This window comes from Corvus moneduloides, chromosome 15 (assembly GCF_009650955.1).
Source record: "Corvus moneduloides isolate bCorMon1 chromosome 15, bCorMon1.pri, whole genome shotgun sequence".
Taxonomy (NCBI): Eukaryota; Metazoa; Chordata; class Aves; order Passeriformes; family Corvidae; genus Corvus; species Corvus moneduloides.
This window is the reverse complement of record NC_045490.1, coordinates 17767444-17786412: the sequence shown is the minus strand read 5'-3', so window position 1 is coordinate 17786412 and position 18969 is coordinate 17767444. Positions and strand designations below refer to the sequence as shown.

The 18969-nt window shown below is 51.7% G+C and overlaps 1 protein-coding gene across 2 annotated transcripts; it reads right to left on the bottom strand.

Annotated features, from left to right (window-relative positions):
• Positions 1 to 1400: 1400 nt before the first annotated feature.
• DELE1 (DAP3 binding cell death enhancer 1) lies at positions 1401 to 18677 on the bottom strand. Of its 2 annotated transcripts, XM_032124928.1 has the most exons (11): positions 18164 to 18677; positions 17985 to 18081; positions 17742 to 17862; positions 17280 to 17423; positions 10780 to 10835; positions 8956 to 9049; positions 8097 to 8239; positions 7104 to 7262; positions 6176 to 6268; positions 2706 to 2862; positions 1401 to 1814 (listed from the first exon to the last, which is right to left on the bottom strand). In XM_032124928.1, exons 1-11 carry the CDS (start codon positions 18649 to 18651, stop codon positions 1564 to 1566), a joined length of 1803 nt encoding a protein of 600 aa, XP_031980819.1. In that variant the 5' UTR covers positions 18652 to 18677; the 3' UTR covers positions 1401 to 1563. The 2 variants fall into 2 exon arrangements, with proteins under 2 accessions (XP_031980819.1, XP_031980818.1); XM_032124927.1 differs by lacking the exons at positions 1401 to 1814; positions 2706 to 2862 and adding an exon at positions 3015 to 5677.
• Positions 18678 to 18969: the final 292 nt, after the last annotated feature.

Below are 18969 nucleotides of genomic sequence, written 5' to 3'. Positions count from 1 at the left end.
GCACCATGGGAGCACAGGCAGAGGGACAAACACCCGGCACAACCTCACATCTCCCTCTGCAAAGTTGCTTTGATGTGCCTGCTAGAGGACAATCCATACACAAAAATACCTTATAACAAGCAGGTTTAAAAGGAGACAAATTCCTCCCTCTTGGTCCTGTTTCCTGATTCTGCAAACTGCTTTCAGCCCCCCCAGCCCCTCTCCCATCCCGACCACAGCGTAAGCACGCTCTGGATTATCACAGCATAGGAAATCCACCCCAGGAATTTCCTGCTACTTGTATCCTGCTTGATAAAGGAAATGGTCTAAGAAAGTTTGGTCTGAGCAGAAGGAGAGAGCAGACCAGAAGAACAATCAGATGTGTTGAGGGGTGGCTGTGCCCCTCCCTTGCTGCATGGAGAAGTTCAGGATGGGGCCATTGCCTTTGTTTGTGGAGCCTGATCTATGCAGAGCACCAGAGCACCACGGCCACAGGAAGCTGGACAGTTTGCACAGATGCCCTTGAACCAGTTTAAACTGGTGTGAACAAATGCCTTTTTCCGGATTCAGCTGCCCCAGTGGAAGAAATTATCACACCAGCTGCCTGCTGCTGCTGCCTGCCAGTGGTGCCTTCCCGCTGGGAGCATCCCTTATCCACTCTGCTGAAAATGAGCTGGCGTGCTCAGCAAACAGGGACAGGATGAATTTTGAAGCAAACCTTGCTCATTGTGTCTCAGAGAGGTGTGCCCATAGGAGCAGCTCACTGCTAGGGCTGCAGGTGGGGACAGAAGGACACTGGCACGGTGCAGGATGGCCAGGGACAGCTGTCACTCCGGCTGGTACAGGTGGATCCGTCATCCCATAAAAAACTCTGTCCTAATGATGAGACTTCACCCTCTTGCTTGCCCAGGTTTGCAAGCAGATTAAAGTGCCCTAATGGCAACACAGAGCCAGCCCAGACTGTGCTGTAGCAGGGGGCACTGTAGGGACTTGCCCTGAAGAGAGCAGACTGCCTCAGAGGGAGAGGGCCAGGCCAATCCCAGGGTAACTTGCTAATGTCCCCATATGGTGGCTTGTAAACCTTCCTGGGGGACCATGAGCAAGACATGCAGGGCTACTGGAATTACAACCCCAGATCACACCACTGTGGTGCAGAACAGGATGGTTTGGGCTGGAAGGACCTTAAAGCCCATCCAGTGCCACCCCTGCCATGGGCAGGGACACCTCCCACTGTCCCAGGCTGCTCCAAGCCCCAATGTCCAGCCTGGCCTTGGGCACTGCCAGGGATCCAGGGGCAGCCCCAGCTGCTCTGGGCACCCTGTGCCAGTGGCATGGTGGGAGTCTGTGCATGGCTCTCATATGGAAATGCAGGTGCAGAAGCAACGTCCCTGTGTGGAAGGTAAGAGGAGCGGAGGACTTGGTGGTGTAGGAGACATGACAAAGTTTATTCTCAAACCCCAGGGATTTAAAAATGCCTCCTGTTCCATGAACAGAAAGCTTTCTCTTCCCACTCACTGCCAGCCTGCTGCCATCCACACCAAGGCTGCCTTGCCCTCTGCCTGCTTATCTCACTTACTGCCTGCTCTACTGGCAGCAGTGCTGGGGCTCCCAGCCCCGCAGCTCCACTGGCACTGTCCTGGCTCCGAAGGCACGGCTCCATCCCGCACTGCTGAGCAGCATCACGTGCAGCCTGTCTGTGCTCCACGAGTGGGGCAGGGGTAGGGCACACTGTCCTGGCTGGGTGCTGTGGAGACCTGCAGGCTCAATAGTCCAGAAATTGGGGCTGGAGGATGAGGCTCTTAATCCCGAAGGGAAGGGATGCTTTGTGTGCCCAGCTGGAAGTAGAGAAAAACAAGGTATTAATGACACCGTCATGGGCTTGATCATTCAACCACAGAATCACAGAATATCCTGAGGTGGAAGGGACCCCTAAGGATCATCGAGTCCAACTCTTGGCCCTGCACAGACACCCCAACAATCCCACCCTCCCTGAGACCGTTGTCCAAACACTTCTTGAACTCAGCTTTGGTGCTGTAACCACTGTGCTGGGAGCCTGTTCCACTGCTCAACCACCCTCTGGCTCAAAAACCTTTTCCTGGTATCCAACCTAAACCAGCCCTGACATGGCTCCAGCCACTCCCTCAGGTCCTGTCCTTGATCACAGGGAGCAAAGCTTGGAGCTGCTCCCGTGCTGCCCCTCCGGAGAACACTGAAAACCACAATGAGCTCTGCCCTCAGGCTCCTCTTCTCCAGCAGAACAAACCAAGTGCCCTCAGCTGCTCCTCACAAGGCTTCCCCTCTGGACCCTTCCCCACCCTCGAGGCCTCCTTTGGACACTCTCTAATGGCTTCTTTGTATTGTGGTGCCCAGAACTGCCCCCAGGACTGGAAGTGAGGCTGCCCCAGTGCAGAACAGAGCAGGACAATCCATCCCTGGCTGGTGATGCTGGGCCTGGTGCCCCCCAGGACACGGTTGGTCTTTCCAACAGAAATGATTCTGTGACCCATCATACGATGGGAACCGCTGATCCACTTCAGCAGGACCGGAAAGAGCTGCTAAGAAGTGGAAAGAACTAAGAAGGAAAAGTGGTGCCTTCCCTTCGGTACAAAGAACTCCTTTGTGCCGTGGCCCTGTGCAACCCCTCCTCTGGCAATACAGGCCCCACTTTCACGGGGTCACTCCCCCGGGCAGTCCCGCAGCCCCTGGTGCCCTGCTGCCCCTGGTACCTTGCAGCTCCTGCTCCCACGCCCGCAGTCTCTCCCGGGCCTGCCTGTTCCCAGCAGCTGCCGACTGCCGGTAGTGCCTCAGTGCTTCCGCCAGGTTCTGCTGCACTCCCAGGCCCTGCTCGTAGCAAACGCCCACGTGGTACCTGCTCTGGGCATCCTGGCACAGCAACCAACACAGGGACAAGTGACAACAGCACAGGGAAGGAAACAGAGAGTCTTTAACACCTTCTTTAGGGTTTACTGCTCTATCCTTGGTCACCTCCTTAAGTTTACCCCTCCATCCCTCAGTTTGTATCTTCAGTAATTCAGCCCCCTGGAGAGAAGCACAATCTCTGACTCTGCTCCTTCCTATCCCTTTCCAATTAAATGCACTGATTTCCCTTCAACACCCAGGGCTGTGTCAGGGGAACAAAGGAGCAGCTGGCTCTGCAGAGCATCCCAGCTGTCTCAGAGGTCAGAGCTGAGGTGTCTTGGGCAGCCCTGACTGCACCACATCCTGATCCCACCCAAACTCCGAGCACGCCCTGGGACTGCCCTACGACAGTTCAAGCCCAAGTCTTGTAAAAACATCACAACTGGCACAGAGGTACTTGCTGCCAAGGGCTGGGAGATTGCTCTTTAACACAACAGTGCAGCACTCTCCTGCTCAGCCCCACCTCATTCTATTCCAGAAGAAATCTCAGGCAGCAGAAATGAGGTAAATGAAGCAAATATGCACTAGAGAAAAAGCACCTGAACCACTCAGACATACGTAACTGCTGGGAATGAAGGGGAAAGCAAAGGTTGTCACTGCAGTGAAGCTAAATCCAAACCCATGACATGTTTATGTGTCAGCTGTGCACTTTATCTCTGAGATCCAATGGGAGGCAAAGGGTCTCAGATAGCAGGAGAGCTCCTGAAGACATTGAAAAGACTGCACAGACTCGTGGTCACACAGACCTTTTCAGCAACAAAGCCAGCAGAACAACCTGAGGAGTGTGACTGCCAGAAACATGATCTAACCAAGGCTTTGCAAAAAACAAAAAAAAAGAAAGAAGAAAGAAATAGAAAAAAACCCCTCAAGTAAGTATCAAGTTTTAATAAAGCCACGAGAAAAGAACATATTGCAAGTGTTGCTGTCTGGGATGTAGCTGGTAGAGGCAAGTGAAGAACTCAGTGAGTGGGTGCTTTGCAAAATGTTGCAAGTCTGAGTTTATGACAGCAATAAACTCCTTTAGAGATGAGATAAACACATTGAAGGATTGGCACTTCAGCTGTGACAAGAGATAGGGTTCAATCAGAAGTACTGCAGCTCCATCTCTCACAGGATGAGTGCCTCAGAGCCACGACTGCAGCGAGAGGAGATCCCCAAATTAGCACGGCAGAAGTGACTGCGACACCCTTGGAAACCTGGAGGTCAGGCTCAGTTCTCCAAGAAAGCTCTTTAATAAGGGTTTGTATTCTGTGGCTGCACGTCTGAAATAAGGGAGGATAAAAAGTGGGAACCAAAGTAGAACACGGTGTTGGAAAAACACTTGTCAGAGTTCCCTGCTTGGCTCTAGCAGAGAGGAACGACCAAAGAAACGCTGAATCCAAGACTTCTTGTGCTGTTTTCCTTTTTTCTGGAGTTGCACTGAACGGTTCTGTCCTTGCCTCATCCATACCCAGCGTTCTTTCAGCCACCTAAACATAAATTCCAACTCCAGGGTAATGGAAGTGAACCTGTCTCTGGAGCCCTTTTCCCAGGAGAATGGGTACATCCCAGGGAGCCCAGGATCAGCCTGCCCTCAAGGCAGCATCCACAGCCAGCATCCACTGAGCAACAGAGATGGGGAAGGATGCCTGGGGTCTGAGAACTGCCATGGCTGGGACCAAAGCATGCCAGGGGTGCACCCCAGGACCTGCAGCTACCTGACAGATTTTGTGTTGTTAAGGCATTACCAGTAAATGACAATCATCTATTTAACGGGGTAACTCAGTGTGATACTGTTCAGCATAAACATCTGACTCCAGGCTGGAATAAAGGAGCCAGTGATGCATCTTAGGAGAGACCCTTAGCAGATCTGGAACTAAATACTGTGTATTGTGACGTCTGAGCTGCTGTGGCAAGTCAGGCCCCGTCCCACCAGACTGACAGTGTCTGCATTCTGGAAAGAGGGTGAAAACCCAAGTGGCAAAGTTTACAGTGATGTTATGCCAATCGAAATGGTCAAACTCACTATAAAGAATTAATTAAAGAAGATCTCACATGACTGAGGAGTGGGCAACACAATGACAAAGGAAACAGTATTGCCAAATTGCAAAGCAGTGCTGATAGCAAGAAATTTGGGTATCACACTGTGAGAATTCCCTGAGACCAGCTCATCATCGCTCAGTGTCAGGCACAGGGCAAGCAGCATTAGGAACCATTGGAAGGGAATGCAGAACAAAGCAGAGGATCTCATTATGTGAGATCCATGGCATACATCCATCCCGAGTCCACTTTTAGTCCAAACATCTTAAAATGGTCAAAGGAGAATTAGAAAAATGGAGAGAAGACTGACAAGCAAAGTAGAACAGCTTAACTACACGGAGAGACAAACTAAACCAGCACTGTGCAGCCTGCGAAAGAAATGACTCAGAGAGGACACACTAAAGGGCACCACGACCAGAACTATTAGCCAGCAGAACAGGCAATAGCTATTCATTATTTTCCCTTGCACAAAAGCTGTGGGAACTGAAGTTAAAATGAACAAGTTCTTCAGAAAAAAAGCCCCAGCCATTACAATGCAGCTGAAAACAAGGGGACAATGTCGCAGTGCTGGAAAGAAACAGAACTGTGGGATGCAGAAACCTGGCTGCGAGACATGGGATCCTCCCTTCTGCTCCTCTAAATGCTGGTGGGGGTTCAGGAGAGTGCTGTGCCCACATTGTGGCACTGCCTTTCGAAAAAGAGAAGCCTGGGTCACTTGGAGAAAGTGCAAGCAAGAAGATTCTTGGGGATCTAACACAACCTGTGAAAAGAAACAGCAACAATGGGGGAAGGCTGCACAGAGATTCAAGTGTTGAAATATGTTAAAGGTGCCTGAATTAAAAAATAAATCCAGAAATAGTCTTTTCATCCTCTCTACAGAAGGAAAGAAACAATGGGCCAATTTTGAAGCATAGATTTGAGACAGACACAACAAAGTTCTCAAAGTGATGCAGTAGTGAAAGATTTTGACTGAAGAGGGTGTTAATGCTCCATAATGGGAAACGTGTACAATTCTGGAAGCTGGATACAGGCCCTGGTGCTGTAGGAACTCCTCCAGCCCAACAGGGCTGCCTCTGCCTCTGTGTTCTGTAGGGTCTGTGCCCAGGGCCTGTCTCCTCTCCAAGAGGCACCAAGGCCACTCCGTCCTTTTCCACTGTGCAGTAAAATCCTGCCACTCGCTCCCATTTCCAAGAAACCCTGAAATCCTCCACCTGCAGATCCCAGTCTGAGGACAATCCCTGGCAAAGGGATTACTCACACCACTGTTTGCTGCCAGCAGCAGGTACTTCAGACCTTTCTTCTCCTGTGGTTGCAGCCCCCTCATGTAGAACACTCCAAGATAAGCCTGTGCCTGCAACAAAACCACATGGTCCAGATCAGCCAGGATTTTAATTACTCCGTTCTTTTACTCATTTTGCAAGCTGCTCAAATGCTGGGGTTACTGTGGCAGTGTGGTAAGGACCCTGCCTGTGCAGGGGCTGCTGGGAGAAGCAGGGCTGCCCTAGGAAAAATCAGCAGGACATGGTAAACACAAAGAAATCACATTTGAGACCCAGAGTATCATTTCAAACTTCCCTGTGGGACTCAGAGCCAGGGAATGGCTCCCACTCATGACCTGTCCCTAAGATCCAGCAGATGCACCACTGGGGCAGTGTGCTCCAGGAGGCACAGGCACTGCCAGCCTGGCATTCCCAGGACAAGATGGCACACGCCTAAATGCATCTCCTGGAGAGGGAAAGGAGGGCAGGATACACAGATCTGCACAGATGAGTCATCTCAGAAAGTCACAGATACAAAATGAGGATCTGTTCTTGCTTCAAGCACTGGAATTTCCTCCAGCACAGCAACCTGCACTCTTGGAATTGAGAGGAGATGAAAACTGAGCTGTGTTTTCAACCACAGGTCAGCTCTCCTAAGCCACAAGTTTAATGCAAGAGCCACATTAACAACAGTGTGGCACAGTGGCTCCCGTGTGCAGGCAGGGCTGTCTCCCAGACACTGCCAGGAATGTAAACAGAGAATCAGACAATGGCTTGGGTCAGAAGGGACCTTAAGGATCCTCTAGTTCCAACCCCCCTGCTGTGAGCAGGGATAAATACATCGGAAAGCTTTTCCTTGCAGTGCCACAGATGCTGCTTTCTAGGCTGTGGCTCTCTCCTCTGCCCTGCCATGCTGTGGACACCAACCTCTGTAACGCCAGCCACCGCTGCTTGCTCCAGGAGTGCCACAGCCTTGTGATGCCCGTCCCAGTGGCTGCCCGGGCCGTGCTGGAGCAGGTACCTGGCGTAGCGGTACTGGGCCATGGGGTGACAGCTGCTGGCTGCCTGGCAGTAATAAAAACCTGCCTGAGAAAGAGAAACCCAGGTAATGCCTGCCCTGAACGTGACGTGGCTCCCTTCAAGCTTCACCTCTCGGTCTAGACCCATCACAAGCTGCATCCCTCCCCAGAGCCCTCCCACAATCAGAATATCAGCTGGGTTAGGTCAGGCAGTGGACAGTGACCACCCCAGAGCCCTGGAACCACGCTGCCTGCTCCACACAAACTCCCCGAGCTGAAGCGGGGGCACTGGGCCAACAATGACTCAAACCAAGCTACCTTTGCTGCTCTTCCCAGCTCCAGCAGCTGCTGGCCAGCTTGCACTAGGTGGCAGGCTGGAGTTACAGGAGCCAAAGCGGAGATCTGAGAAGCCCTGGGATGTGCAGTGGTGTCTTAAATACAGCAACATGACAGGTTTCTCCTTGGAACCCCGCTGGGTGCTGGTAGCACAGCCTGTGCACCTGGAGAACCCTCGGAGGCTGTGGGAAAGGGGAACTCAGAGCACCTCTCTGAGGGGACTGGTGACACTGAAAGCAGCTCTGCAAAGCTGCAATTTTTATTATTTCCAGCATTTTCTACCCAGTCTTCAGAGCTGGGGCACTGCCCAGGCTCCCCAGGGAATGGTCCCAGCCCCGAGGCTGCCACAGCTGCAGGAGCGTTTGGACAGCGCTGCCAGGGATGCCCAGGGTGGGGTTGTTGGGGTGTCTGTGCAGGGCCAGGAGCTGGGCTGGATGCTCCCTGTGGGTTCCCTGCAGCTCAGGATATTCCATGACTTTCCCACCCATGTAAAAGAACGAGCACCCAGCACAGAGCCCTCTCCTGGTGTGTGCTGCCCACACCCCACCCCACAGGCCCTGGGTACCTTTTCCAAGTCCTTCTCCGTGCCCCTGCCATGCTCGTAGCACAGCCCCACGTTGAACTGGGCTTTGCTGTAGCCCCGATCCGCCGCCAGCTTGAAGCAGGTGAAGGCCACCCGGCAGTGCCCCGCCCTCATGCTCTCGATCCCTGAGGAAAACACAGCCTAAAGCCAGGGAAAACAGGGAAAAGCACAGGGCCACAACCCAGCCTCCAATGCAGCAACCTCCCCCACAGCCACTGGGCCTTCCTTGGCTCACGCCAAGCGCTCTGGGCCACTTCCAGCTGGCTCACCAACCCTCACTCCACGGTTTCCATAAGAAAAATGGCAACACTGCATTTTAGGGATTTTTCTAGGCTTGTGGCAGAGAGGGATCACAGGCTAACACAGCGTATGGCTCACACAGAAACAACTTGCTTTTCAGTGCTGCAACTAGTGGTGTATATAGGGCAGGGACTTTTCTTAGATCATTGCATCTTCCTTCTGCTTTTCTTAGAGTTGCAATCCTGCAATTGCTTTTTCAGCTTGCCAGGAAAGCTGTGAGCTCAGACAATAAAAGAAGGATACAAGGATATGACATCTTATGTTGCAAAAAAGACAGAGATGGCTTAATTTCCAACTACAGATGTCAGGACAACAGTGCAGGCTTCAAGCAAGCCTGGATTGAAATATGCTGAGGTAAATCAGGTGGCATGATAGGACAAAGGGCAATAAATCTCTCCAAGCACAGTTAAAATTGCTGAAAGGAGGCTTCAGCTTGGGTATTTGCCATCCCTGCCTTCGCACAAGACCTGCAACCATTTGGAGGTCCTCCAAAATGAGAAACCTGTGGTTTAAGGGCAAAACAAAACCAACTTCCCATTACCGAGGATATTCAATGCAATGGAAATATCAATTCGGAAAATCTGCTGCAATTGGAAAGCGGCTTCCTCTAAATGCCCTCGCTGAGCTGGGTCACCCTGAGGAGTCAAAGAAAACAGCTATTAAAGACAGCTAAGTCATATCAATCCTAGAGGAGATTCTTGCTTGGAAACCAAGCAGTGAGACCTGTTTGTATTGTGGTACAGTCACCAGGAGGGTGATGTCATGTGTCCACACAAAAACCTCCCTGTCCTACACAGCCACCTCGTTGGGGAAGCTGTACAGACACTGGGCTGGCCAGGGAGCTTGGTGCAGCCTCTCAGGCATCATCAGACCTTTCAGAATTCAGCAAATACCTGATCCTACTCAGAGCAGTCTGCAGCTCCTGCCCAGGGCAGCGCAGGGACAGCTCCGAGCTCTGCTCCTGGGCCAGGGACAGCACCCAGGGAGCGGCTGGAGCTGGGCCAGGGCAGGCTCAGGCTGGAGAGCAGGGAAAGGTTCTTCCCCAGAGGGTGCCGGGCACTGCCCAGGCTCCCCAGGGAATGGGCACGGCCCCGAGGCTGCCAGAGCTGCCAGGGGTGCACAGGGTGGGGTTGCTGGGGGGTCTGTGCAGGGCTAGGACTGATCCTTGTGGATCCCTTACAAATCAGGATATTCCATGATTCTAAGATAACTCCCCCCTCCAAAAATAACACTACCCCTTGTTCCCTGTTCCACATCGTGCCCACACACAAAACACCCTCACACCTTTGCATGTGCTTTACCCAGTTCCGGCTGAGCTCACCCCTCAGCTGGACTGAGCTCTGCCCAGGGCTGCTGAAACCCTGCAGGGCACAGACAATTCCTTTCCTCCTTGTGATGAACAGAGGGGCTCAGCCCAGCCCAGCCCAGCCCAGCTGCACACCCCGAGTGCCATCGAGTGGCAGCAGAGCTCAGTGCACACGGGGAAGTTGGGAAAATGCCCCTTGGCACACCCAGCTCCACTGCTGAGCTCGGGGCTACTCCCAAGAGGCCAAGACAGGGACCAAGGCCCCTCCTTGAGCTGCTCCATGACCTAGGACCCAGCTCCAGGCCCTTTCTACAGCCCTGCACAAGTGGCACCTCCCAGGATGGGGAGATCCACGCTGAGCCCCCCAGCAGATCAAGCAAATGCCTCCCTGGTGCCCTTTGCAGGAACTCGCGCTGCAAAAAACTGAATTTGCCTCCTCTCTGCTCACAGTGTCCTTGAGCAATTGCTCAACCGATTTTTTAAAAAGGGAATTACCTGCATCTAAGATGTGAATTGGAAAGAATTGGCAGGTTTAATCACAACAAGAACAATAATATAATTTATGGCCTTGTGACTCTCGAGCTGATGCACTCTCTTCAAGCCCCAAGTGCTTCCCTCTTTAACAGACAAGAGCCAGCCCTGATTCGCAGCGTTTGGAGGAGTGACACCACCTTCCTCAGTCATGGGTTGTCTGGTAAACACCAAAATAGCAACAGCATGTAATCACCTAGTGAAAGATTGCATCAAAATGCAAATACACAGGAGCACACTGGTGCTGCTGAATTTGTTTTTTTATTTGGTTGCTTGGTTTGGTGTTTTTCCCCATCTTCTTTCAGTGCTTCCCTGCCAGCAGTCCTGTCACACTGATACCTGAAAGGATGGGGATGTCAGTTTGTAAATCCTGGAATTCTGCTCTAAAGCAGATGCCAGTATATCCCATCTCCCTTTTTTTTTTTCCAGTCTTGTGTGTGAGTGTTGCTCAGGCTGTGCTTGGAGCAGCTCTGGGATGAGTTCCTGCAGGGAAGGTGCAGACACAAAGGGTAGAAAATCAAACCATACCTTTGCACTGTGGAGAACTGGCCCCACCCTGGAGCTCACAGGGATTTGGAACTCCCCTGCATTAACAAAAAAACCAACAAAAAAGCAAGGTTAAGCAATGCTGCATCTTTGCCTTTTCCCACCTTCTCTATTCCATAGCTCTTTCCTGAAGGGCTGATCTTCCATCCAGCCAGGGACATCAGGAACAGAAGGAATCCCAACTAATCTGACTTTTGGAGCAAGAGCAAGCACGTGCCCCAGGAATCCAGCCCTGTGGGGCCAGCTCCTCCAGAAAGGCCCCTGGTTTTGATCTGAAGACACTGAAAGTAGAGAATCTCCTGCTTCTCCTAAATGTGTGTTCCAGTAACTCATAATCACTGCTTTAAACCCCTGTGCTTCATTTCAAATTAAAGTACTTCTACTCTGGGTTTCTGCTCACAGGCACTGGCTCTTCTAGGTTTTTTCTTCTTTACTAAAAAGCCAATTCCTGCTTTTGAAAGTCCTGACACGACTAATCAGCCCCTCTTGATTCCTGTCTGTGATTCTAAAAAGACTGCACCATTCAAGTCTTTCAACTGCAGCACTTTTCTGCCAGCCTTGGTTAATTTTATGACTTTTTGCTACTGTTCCTGAATTCCCAACACTGTTCCTGAGGGGCAGCCCCGCTCAGCAGTGTCACAGGAAGGGTGACATTGCCTCCTCATGCCCAGTTTGCCTGGATCAGAATTGTGCTGCAGCTCCCAGCTTGCCCAGAGCATCACACCCGCCCTCAGCTGAGATGCTGCCTCCTTAGCTCCTTCTCCAGGTAATTTCCTTGCAGGGTACAGCTCTGCTTCTGCCAGGGGATGATCAGCCCTGCTATCAGGCTGCATCAGATGTAGGCTTAGGTTATCAGCCCCCTCTGCTCCCCCAGCTCATCCCTGCCCTCTCAGGTACACTGGGACAGCCAGTTCAGCACTGTGTGACCAGTTCCAATCAGAATTATCTGACAGAGCAGCTCCAGCACAAGCTAAGGCACCCTGCTCAGAGCAGAACTGGCAGAGGTTATTATAGTGGCACTTACTCCAGCCACTCTAAGAGGACAATGACCTCCACGAAGAGAACAGACAGCCTGAGGCCAAGCATTTTTAACCTGGACCACCACAAGCAGCTGGATCCCATGGGACATTTAACTCCAGGTGCTGGAGCCTGGATCACTGCGAGCCAGAGCTGCTCACAGCAGGAGTAGCTGTGCCCTCCCTCTCAAGCTGTGTGGGAGCCAACACAAGCGAAAAAAAAGTCCTTTTAGGGCCTGATTCCTTGATTCCTGGCACTGTTTGGCCCCACAAGCAGCAGCAATGAGGTGTGCACCAGGCAGGAGTGCTCCTTGCAGTGCCTGACTGTGGCACAGTGTGCAGGAGCTGTGCCCTGTGTGCCAGCTGCAGCCTCATTATTCCCAAACAAACAATTCCCCCCCGGCTGAATGCAAATGTGTGTTATCTGAACAGGCCCCACTCACCCAACGAGCAAGATCACTATGGCAAACATGATTTCTATGCATCATTCCACCAAAAGTAGTATAATCTGTGAATTTATTAGTTGTGCTTTCCATTTCTTTGCAGAGCAGGCGTCAAATTATCTGATATTTCTCACTGTAAGGCTCTATCATGTATCTCCCTCGTGATGTAATTTGGGTTTTTGCCACACATACAACTGCAAATCCCACGGAAAAAATGGGCTGTATTAAGAATTCTCCCACTACTTGTTTAAACAGCATTAGTAAATGCACACTTTCAAGAAACTGTACATTTTGCACAGATGTCTACTCCTAAATCAGAGACTCCTCGTTTACTGTGAAAATGTTGTAATTTGGACAAACCACTGAAGCATGAAAAATAAACAGCCACTAATTCTGAATTCTGCCAGCCTGCAGAAGCACCTTGTGCCCCTCTAGCACTGGAAACCCCTCCTCACTCCAATCTCCCCACATTAGGGTTACCAATCCCAGAGAACACCTGGAAGAAAACCCAGGGATCAACTGATCCCGACACCCAGCCCCAGCTCCTGAAGGATCAGAGAGTCCCAGAATGGTTTGGGCTGGAAGGGACCTTAAAGCTCACCCAGCCCCACCCCTGCCACGGCAGGGACACCTCCCACTGTCCCAGGCTGCTCCCAGCCCCAATGTCCAGCCTGGCCTTGGGCACTGCCAGGGATCCAGGGCAGCCACAGCTGCTCTGGGAGACCTGAATTCCCTCAGAATCACCTTTGAGGCTGGGCAAGCTAAATTATTCTTCAGGTTGTTTAAAAGATGGGAATAACACAGCTGGAATTGTCTACGCAACTTTATTTCTATTTCTTCAAACCCAAGCTATGATGCAACGTGACTGCCCATCCCTTTTTCCAATGTGACTGCCCATCCCTTTTTCCATGCAATCCTGCAGCTTTCAGCGTTCTGGATGCCCAATGCTCACATCTTCAGCAGTTAATAAATATTTCTGTCTTTCCCCACTGTTCATCCTGGACTAATCAAGTGTTGCTCACAGCTAGCTCCAAATGAGGAATTAATAATCTTCTCATAGACAGCCTAGATTGCTCATCCCAAAACATCCACAAGAATGAAGTCACAACAAGAGCTGGCCAAAATCCAGCATTTCTGCCTCATGGAAAATTTCACTGTTTCCAATTGGTTTCATTGTGCTTTGAAATGAAAACACACTTTTGCAATGTTTGTGATCTCAGAATTGAAATAACGAATTTTACAGTTCTGCCAGGGGTAAAATACAAGTCCCCAGGGCATCATTCAGCTGCTGTAACACTGAGACTGGCTGTAATCACCTGCTTGCTCACTCTGTGCCTTTAACTTCCAGCAAAAAGCCTCTGAGTGAGGCAGGAATTGCACAGAAAAAAATAAGATGTGAACACAGAGCTGAGGACTTGCTGGTAGCAATATCCAGAATGCTACTGAAGGCAAGTTTTAGGTTAATTTCCTGACGTTTTCCTTTTAAACAAAGGAGATTTTTATCCTATTGTGCTCAGTTAAAGTTGGAATGGCTCCTGTGGAAAGCTGGGATGTTGGGATCCATCACACAGATCTTTGCCACAGCAACAGCAGATTGTCACTGTACAGGGAGACCAGCACCAGCAAGTCTGGCAATGAGCTGAACACCCAGAGAAAGGGTAAGGACATGGAATTCTCTCCAGAAGATCCCTTGCCATTGCTGGCAGCAGCAAACTGGAGCAGGGAAGGTACATTCTGCTCCACTCCGAGGGCTGTTCTCTCATGGCAAGACTTTGCTACCAGATTCCCCTGCATCATCTGCCAGGCGTCTGTCCTTCCCTTCCTTCTGCTCTCCCCAGCTTCCCGCTGCATCCTCATTTTGCCAGCCTCACCCTCCTTCAGTGGCTAAACACCAGGAAAAAAAGAAAAATCCTGTACCTCAGGCAGGTTCTTCTGTGGAAAGCAAAATGTAGCGAAAGAATGGGATCATCAAGCTTCACTCTCCACGGAAAGATTCCCAGGACTTCTCACATGACAAAACCCTGCATTTTGTCAGGCTCTTCAGTGCAAATTACCAAATCTCTTCCCCCTGACTTTTCTCCATAAATTCCCACAAAATGGATGCACAGCATAACGTGGAATGTAACCCGAGGACTTATGTATGGAGCAAAATCAAATTATTTCTGACATATATTATCTCTGACAAGTGACAGTTGGAGATGCTTGGGCAGAAGGGTGAGGAGCAGGGATTATAAAGTCACGCTCTCCCTGGCAGAACTTTCCAGCAATCAGCTGTTCTGTGATCTGAGCAGGAGGCTTGGCTGGACCAATTAAGTCTAATTTCAGTGTGTAATTTTACTTTAATCACTTCCTGGAACCCACTTGTACTTCTGGCCTGTAGCAGAGAGTACCACAATTTCCCTGGGCACTGGCCAAACACAAAATGCCTTTTGCTTTTTTCCAAACTTGCTACCTGACCCTTCTGTGCTGCCTCTTAATATGAGGATTATGAAAGAGATGGTCCCCATTCCATTTCTCTCAACACTTTTAGTTTCACAGAGCACCAGCACATTCTCTGTCACTTCTTTTTCTTAAGTTGAAGAGTCAGTCTCTGTTTGGATGTAATTGTCTCCTTGTCATCTTTTCTCTGCAGTTTTGTCCCTGTTTTTCAGACACTGTCTTTTCCTTAAGTGTTGAAGACGTGGCTGCATCCCAGACTCACAGGAACCCTCGGCACTGCCTTGTCCTCAGTTCCTTCCTTCACCATAATTAACATTTAATTGGCCTCACTGCTGCCGAGCACTGACTTAACCTTATCAAAAGCACATCCACAGTGACTTTAAATGTTCCCTCTGCAAGACAATTATTAATTTGACACTGCTCATTCTGCATGTGTATTTACAGCCACACTCCCTTGTGTACACTCGCTTAACCCACCTGGGGATTACCCTGGCTTTAGCTCTTGTGCAGTTCTTGCCTGTGACTTTCAGATTTGACTGTCCTGAATAATTTTGTACCATTTGCTGCTTCTCTTGCCTCACTCGTCACCTCTTTTTTCCAAATCACTGCTGACTGTGCCGAACAGAAGAGGTTTAGCAAAGGACAAGGGAATCCTGCAGTAATGGCTCTCCACTGTGGAAACTTTCCTGTGCTTTAAGGAGTTACCAGCCCAAGAGTAACCCCTCCATGTTCCCTCACATCAGCTTTAATTCTTTAGATAGCTTTGGTTTAGGTCCTGTCTGGATGGTTTTCAGAAAGCTAAAAGCTGGATTATCTTGCTCCACATGCCAGTTGACTTCTCCAAAGAAGTCTTAATAGATTTACAACTCTCTCAAGTCTCTGCACAGGAGCAAGCTGGCCTGAGAAATGGCTTCCTAAATCCTTCCAAGACCTTTGATCCCAGCCCACTCATCCCAGCATCTGACACCTCTATCCTGTAGCAGAGTTTCTATCAAATCAGAATCACCTTTTTTGCAGTTCTGTGCCTCAAACAAACACCCACCCACCCCTTTTTAAAAGCCAAGCTGTGCAATCTGTCAGTGCTCATTCCCCTGGTCACAGAGCAGGTTTGAACATGGGATTACAGACCATCCTTGGAGGCTCAGTGATTTCCCAGCTTCTGAAGAACATCTGAATGAAGACCACGTGGCCTTAGAGACTTGTCACTGTTCAATTTATCAGTTTGCCTAAAAGCTCTTCCTGTTGACCCTCACTGGGAGCTGTTTGTCAGACACACATTCACTCCAGGATGTTCAGCTGTGCCAACTGGAGGCATTGCTGTCTCCACTTCTTCCCACCACTCCTCCCAGAGGTCCGTGTCCAGTCACCTGCCAGTGCTGGAGTGCTTCTTAATGTGCTCCAGGCTAAAGCAGATGGGTTAAACAGCCTGATTGGCAGTTTAGGTAAATTAACCTGGCTGTTTTCCTGGAGTTAATTAGGAGACAGGGAAACAAAATGCTCCATTTGCCAACTGATGGGAATGGTAACCTCTGGCAGGAGATGGTTTGATAAGCAGTGATGGGCATGGCTGAAATCAGCACAGAAGGAAGCCAAAATTCTGAAAGCAAGCAAAAAATGGGGAACAGCTCTGACCTTTTATGCAGCACCTTTGTTATTTAAATTCCTCCCTGGGAGGGTGGGCAGGCCCTGGCACAGGGTGCCCAGAGCAGCTGGGGCTGCCCCTGGATCCCTGGCAGTGCCCAAGGCCAGGTTGGACATTGGGGCTGGGAGCAGCCTGGGACAGTGGGAGGTGTCCCTGCCCATTGCAAGGAACAAGATGAGCTTTAAGTTCCCTTTCCAACCCAGCCCAGTCTGTGATCCTATGATTTAGCCAACATCTGTGGCTGGTTTCCTTGTGTGCCTCTCTACACCATTACTGAATGCTGTCCCCTTGCCACCTGTTCCAGCAGGCTTCCAACAACTTTCCTGGGGCCATTATCAGTGTTTCTATATCTAGTGACTTTTGGGCCTCATCTGATCCTCCTTGGTGTGACTTTAAATTCCCTATGTAGGACACGCTTTCCTGGGTGAGACTTCAATTTTGTTGGAGTCTATCTTTCTATTTTTATAAAACTCATTTTAATAATGTCTTTGATACCTCCTTCCACTGTCTTATCTATGGCATAAGAGCTCAGCAATGCATCCTCATCTTGCAGGAAGAGAATAATTCCTTTAGTTTCACACCATGTACACCAGTGTCCCAGATCAGTGGTGCAGCATCCTCCTGAATCCTTCTGGCTGCAAACATCTGTCCACAACAAAAGAACAGGACTGGATGCTGTAATCAGTCTGCTAAGGCAGAGCAGGGTTGGGAAGGCCATTGTCACCTGCAGTTACAGCACAGCCTTGTCTCTGCCTTCAGGAGGTTTTTTTTCCTCCTGTCTCTGACTCCCGATTCATCCCTCTGAAATTCTGCCTTTCCACTCTGACCTGCCTCCTCAAGCGTCAATAAATGGCTGCACACTCCCTGGCCCTGAGCTTGCCTTGGGGGAACTCCCAAGTCCTTCTGCCACAAGTATCCTGCCCCGCAGCACATGGCACATACCTGCTTCTGCCCAGGGCTGGCTCTCTCCTTCCCCTGAGGGGATGCCTGAGGATGAATTCTCTGGTACAGCCTCTGGACTTGCTTTCTGCAGGAACTGGGAGCCCAGCTGCTCGCTGGGACAGCCGGTTGAGGCTTCAGTCACCACTGTAATACAGAGCACAAAAACTCTGTCTGCTTCGGGGGACAAGGGCAGTCTGTGGATGTACCCAGTGTCCTCTGACCACACAGACAAGCAGAAGGAAAGTTCGTGCAGCAGAATTCAGAACGGAAAACAAAGGTAAGGGCACACAAAGTGGGATTGCACCAAGCCGTTTAAAAGCAGAGACTGTCCTGACACTCTTCCCAGGGCCCGAGAGCGGCTCTCAGCCTCTCCCAGCTCTCTTCCAGGCTCAGTTAACACACCACAGGCAGGAATCCCACCCGGCAGCCCCGCACCGCCCTGCCCAGGCCACAGCCGCTGACCTGTGGGCTGGGTGGGCAGCGAGGAGAGCCGGGGAAGCCTTCTCTCTGTCCTGGCGTCCGGCAGCGACCTGAGCCACGCGATCTGCCTGAGCAGCTGCAGCAGCAGCGCGCCCACGGCTCCCTGCGGAGAGGGGGGCACAGTCAGCGAGAGCAGCCCCGCTCCCTCTTCCCGCTCCCATCCGGCCCCTGGGCCCCGGTTCTGTTCGGGGACCCGCCCGAGGTGTCCCCGGCGCCGCTCCTCACCCAGGTGACGGCCTCCCGCACGGAGTAGCGGGGCACCAGGCCGGGCAGCGGCTGCCGCCGTCCTCCTCGCTCCGGGCCATCCTGACACGCGGCCGCCCTGCAACAACCACACACACGGGCCCCGTGAGGCCGGGCCGCGACGGCGGCCCCGGGGCGGGGGACACCCGAGCCGCACTCACCGCTCGGGGCTGTGGCCGCGGCCGCCGCCCAGCCCGGGGGCACAGGCGGGGCGGGCGGGGGTGGGCGCGCAGCGGCCCCGGCCCAGCAGCAGCCGCCACATCCCGCCCGCCCCGCCAGCAGCGCGCGGGGGCATAGAGACGGGCGGGCGGCCGCGCACGGCGGGGGCACGGCGGCCCGGGGCTGCGGGGACAGCGAGGACAGACGGGACAACGGGAACAAGGGCGGCTACAGGCGGCCGGGGCCGGGCGGGCGGCGCGCGCGGAGCGGCACCATCGCCGCGGAGCGGGGATCCAGCGGCGCGGTCGCCACGGAGCGCGGACGGAGCGGCAGCAGCGCCATAGAGCGCGGCTGGAGCGGCCCCGCCGCCACGGAGCGCGCAGAGAGCGCCGCCCGCCGCGGGAGGTCCCGTGTGGGCACGGCCGGGGCTGAGGGGGCACCGAGGGCCCGAGGGGGTCGTGGTTTGCAAAATGTGGAATATGGGAAACATTTCGGAGGAAAGCGTGTTCACTGGTGTTTGATCTTGGTATACTTTCCAGCCTAGTCAAAAAGAAGGGGGGTTTTATCCGTGAAGCAGCAGCTCACAAGCTCTACGTGATGTCCAGGTGTTCGGAAGTCCGATTACTTGTTGGTGGAATCACCTTGCTGATGATGCTGATATTTCGAGAGTCAGAAAGAGTTAACAGTTTGTCCAGAGTGTAACAGGGAATGAGAAGGGGATTATGAAACAGGGCGCTGCCTTATTGTTGTAAAATGTGGAATAAATTAAAATTACGAAAGGATGTTCTTTGTGTGCTTTCAAGCCACA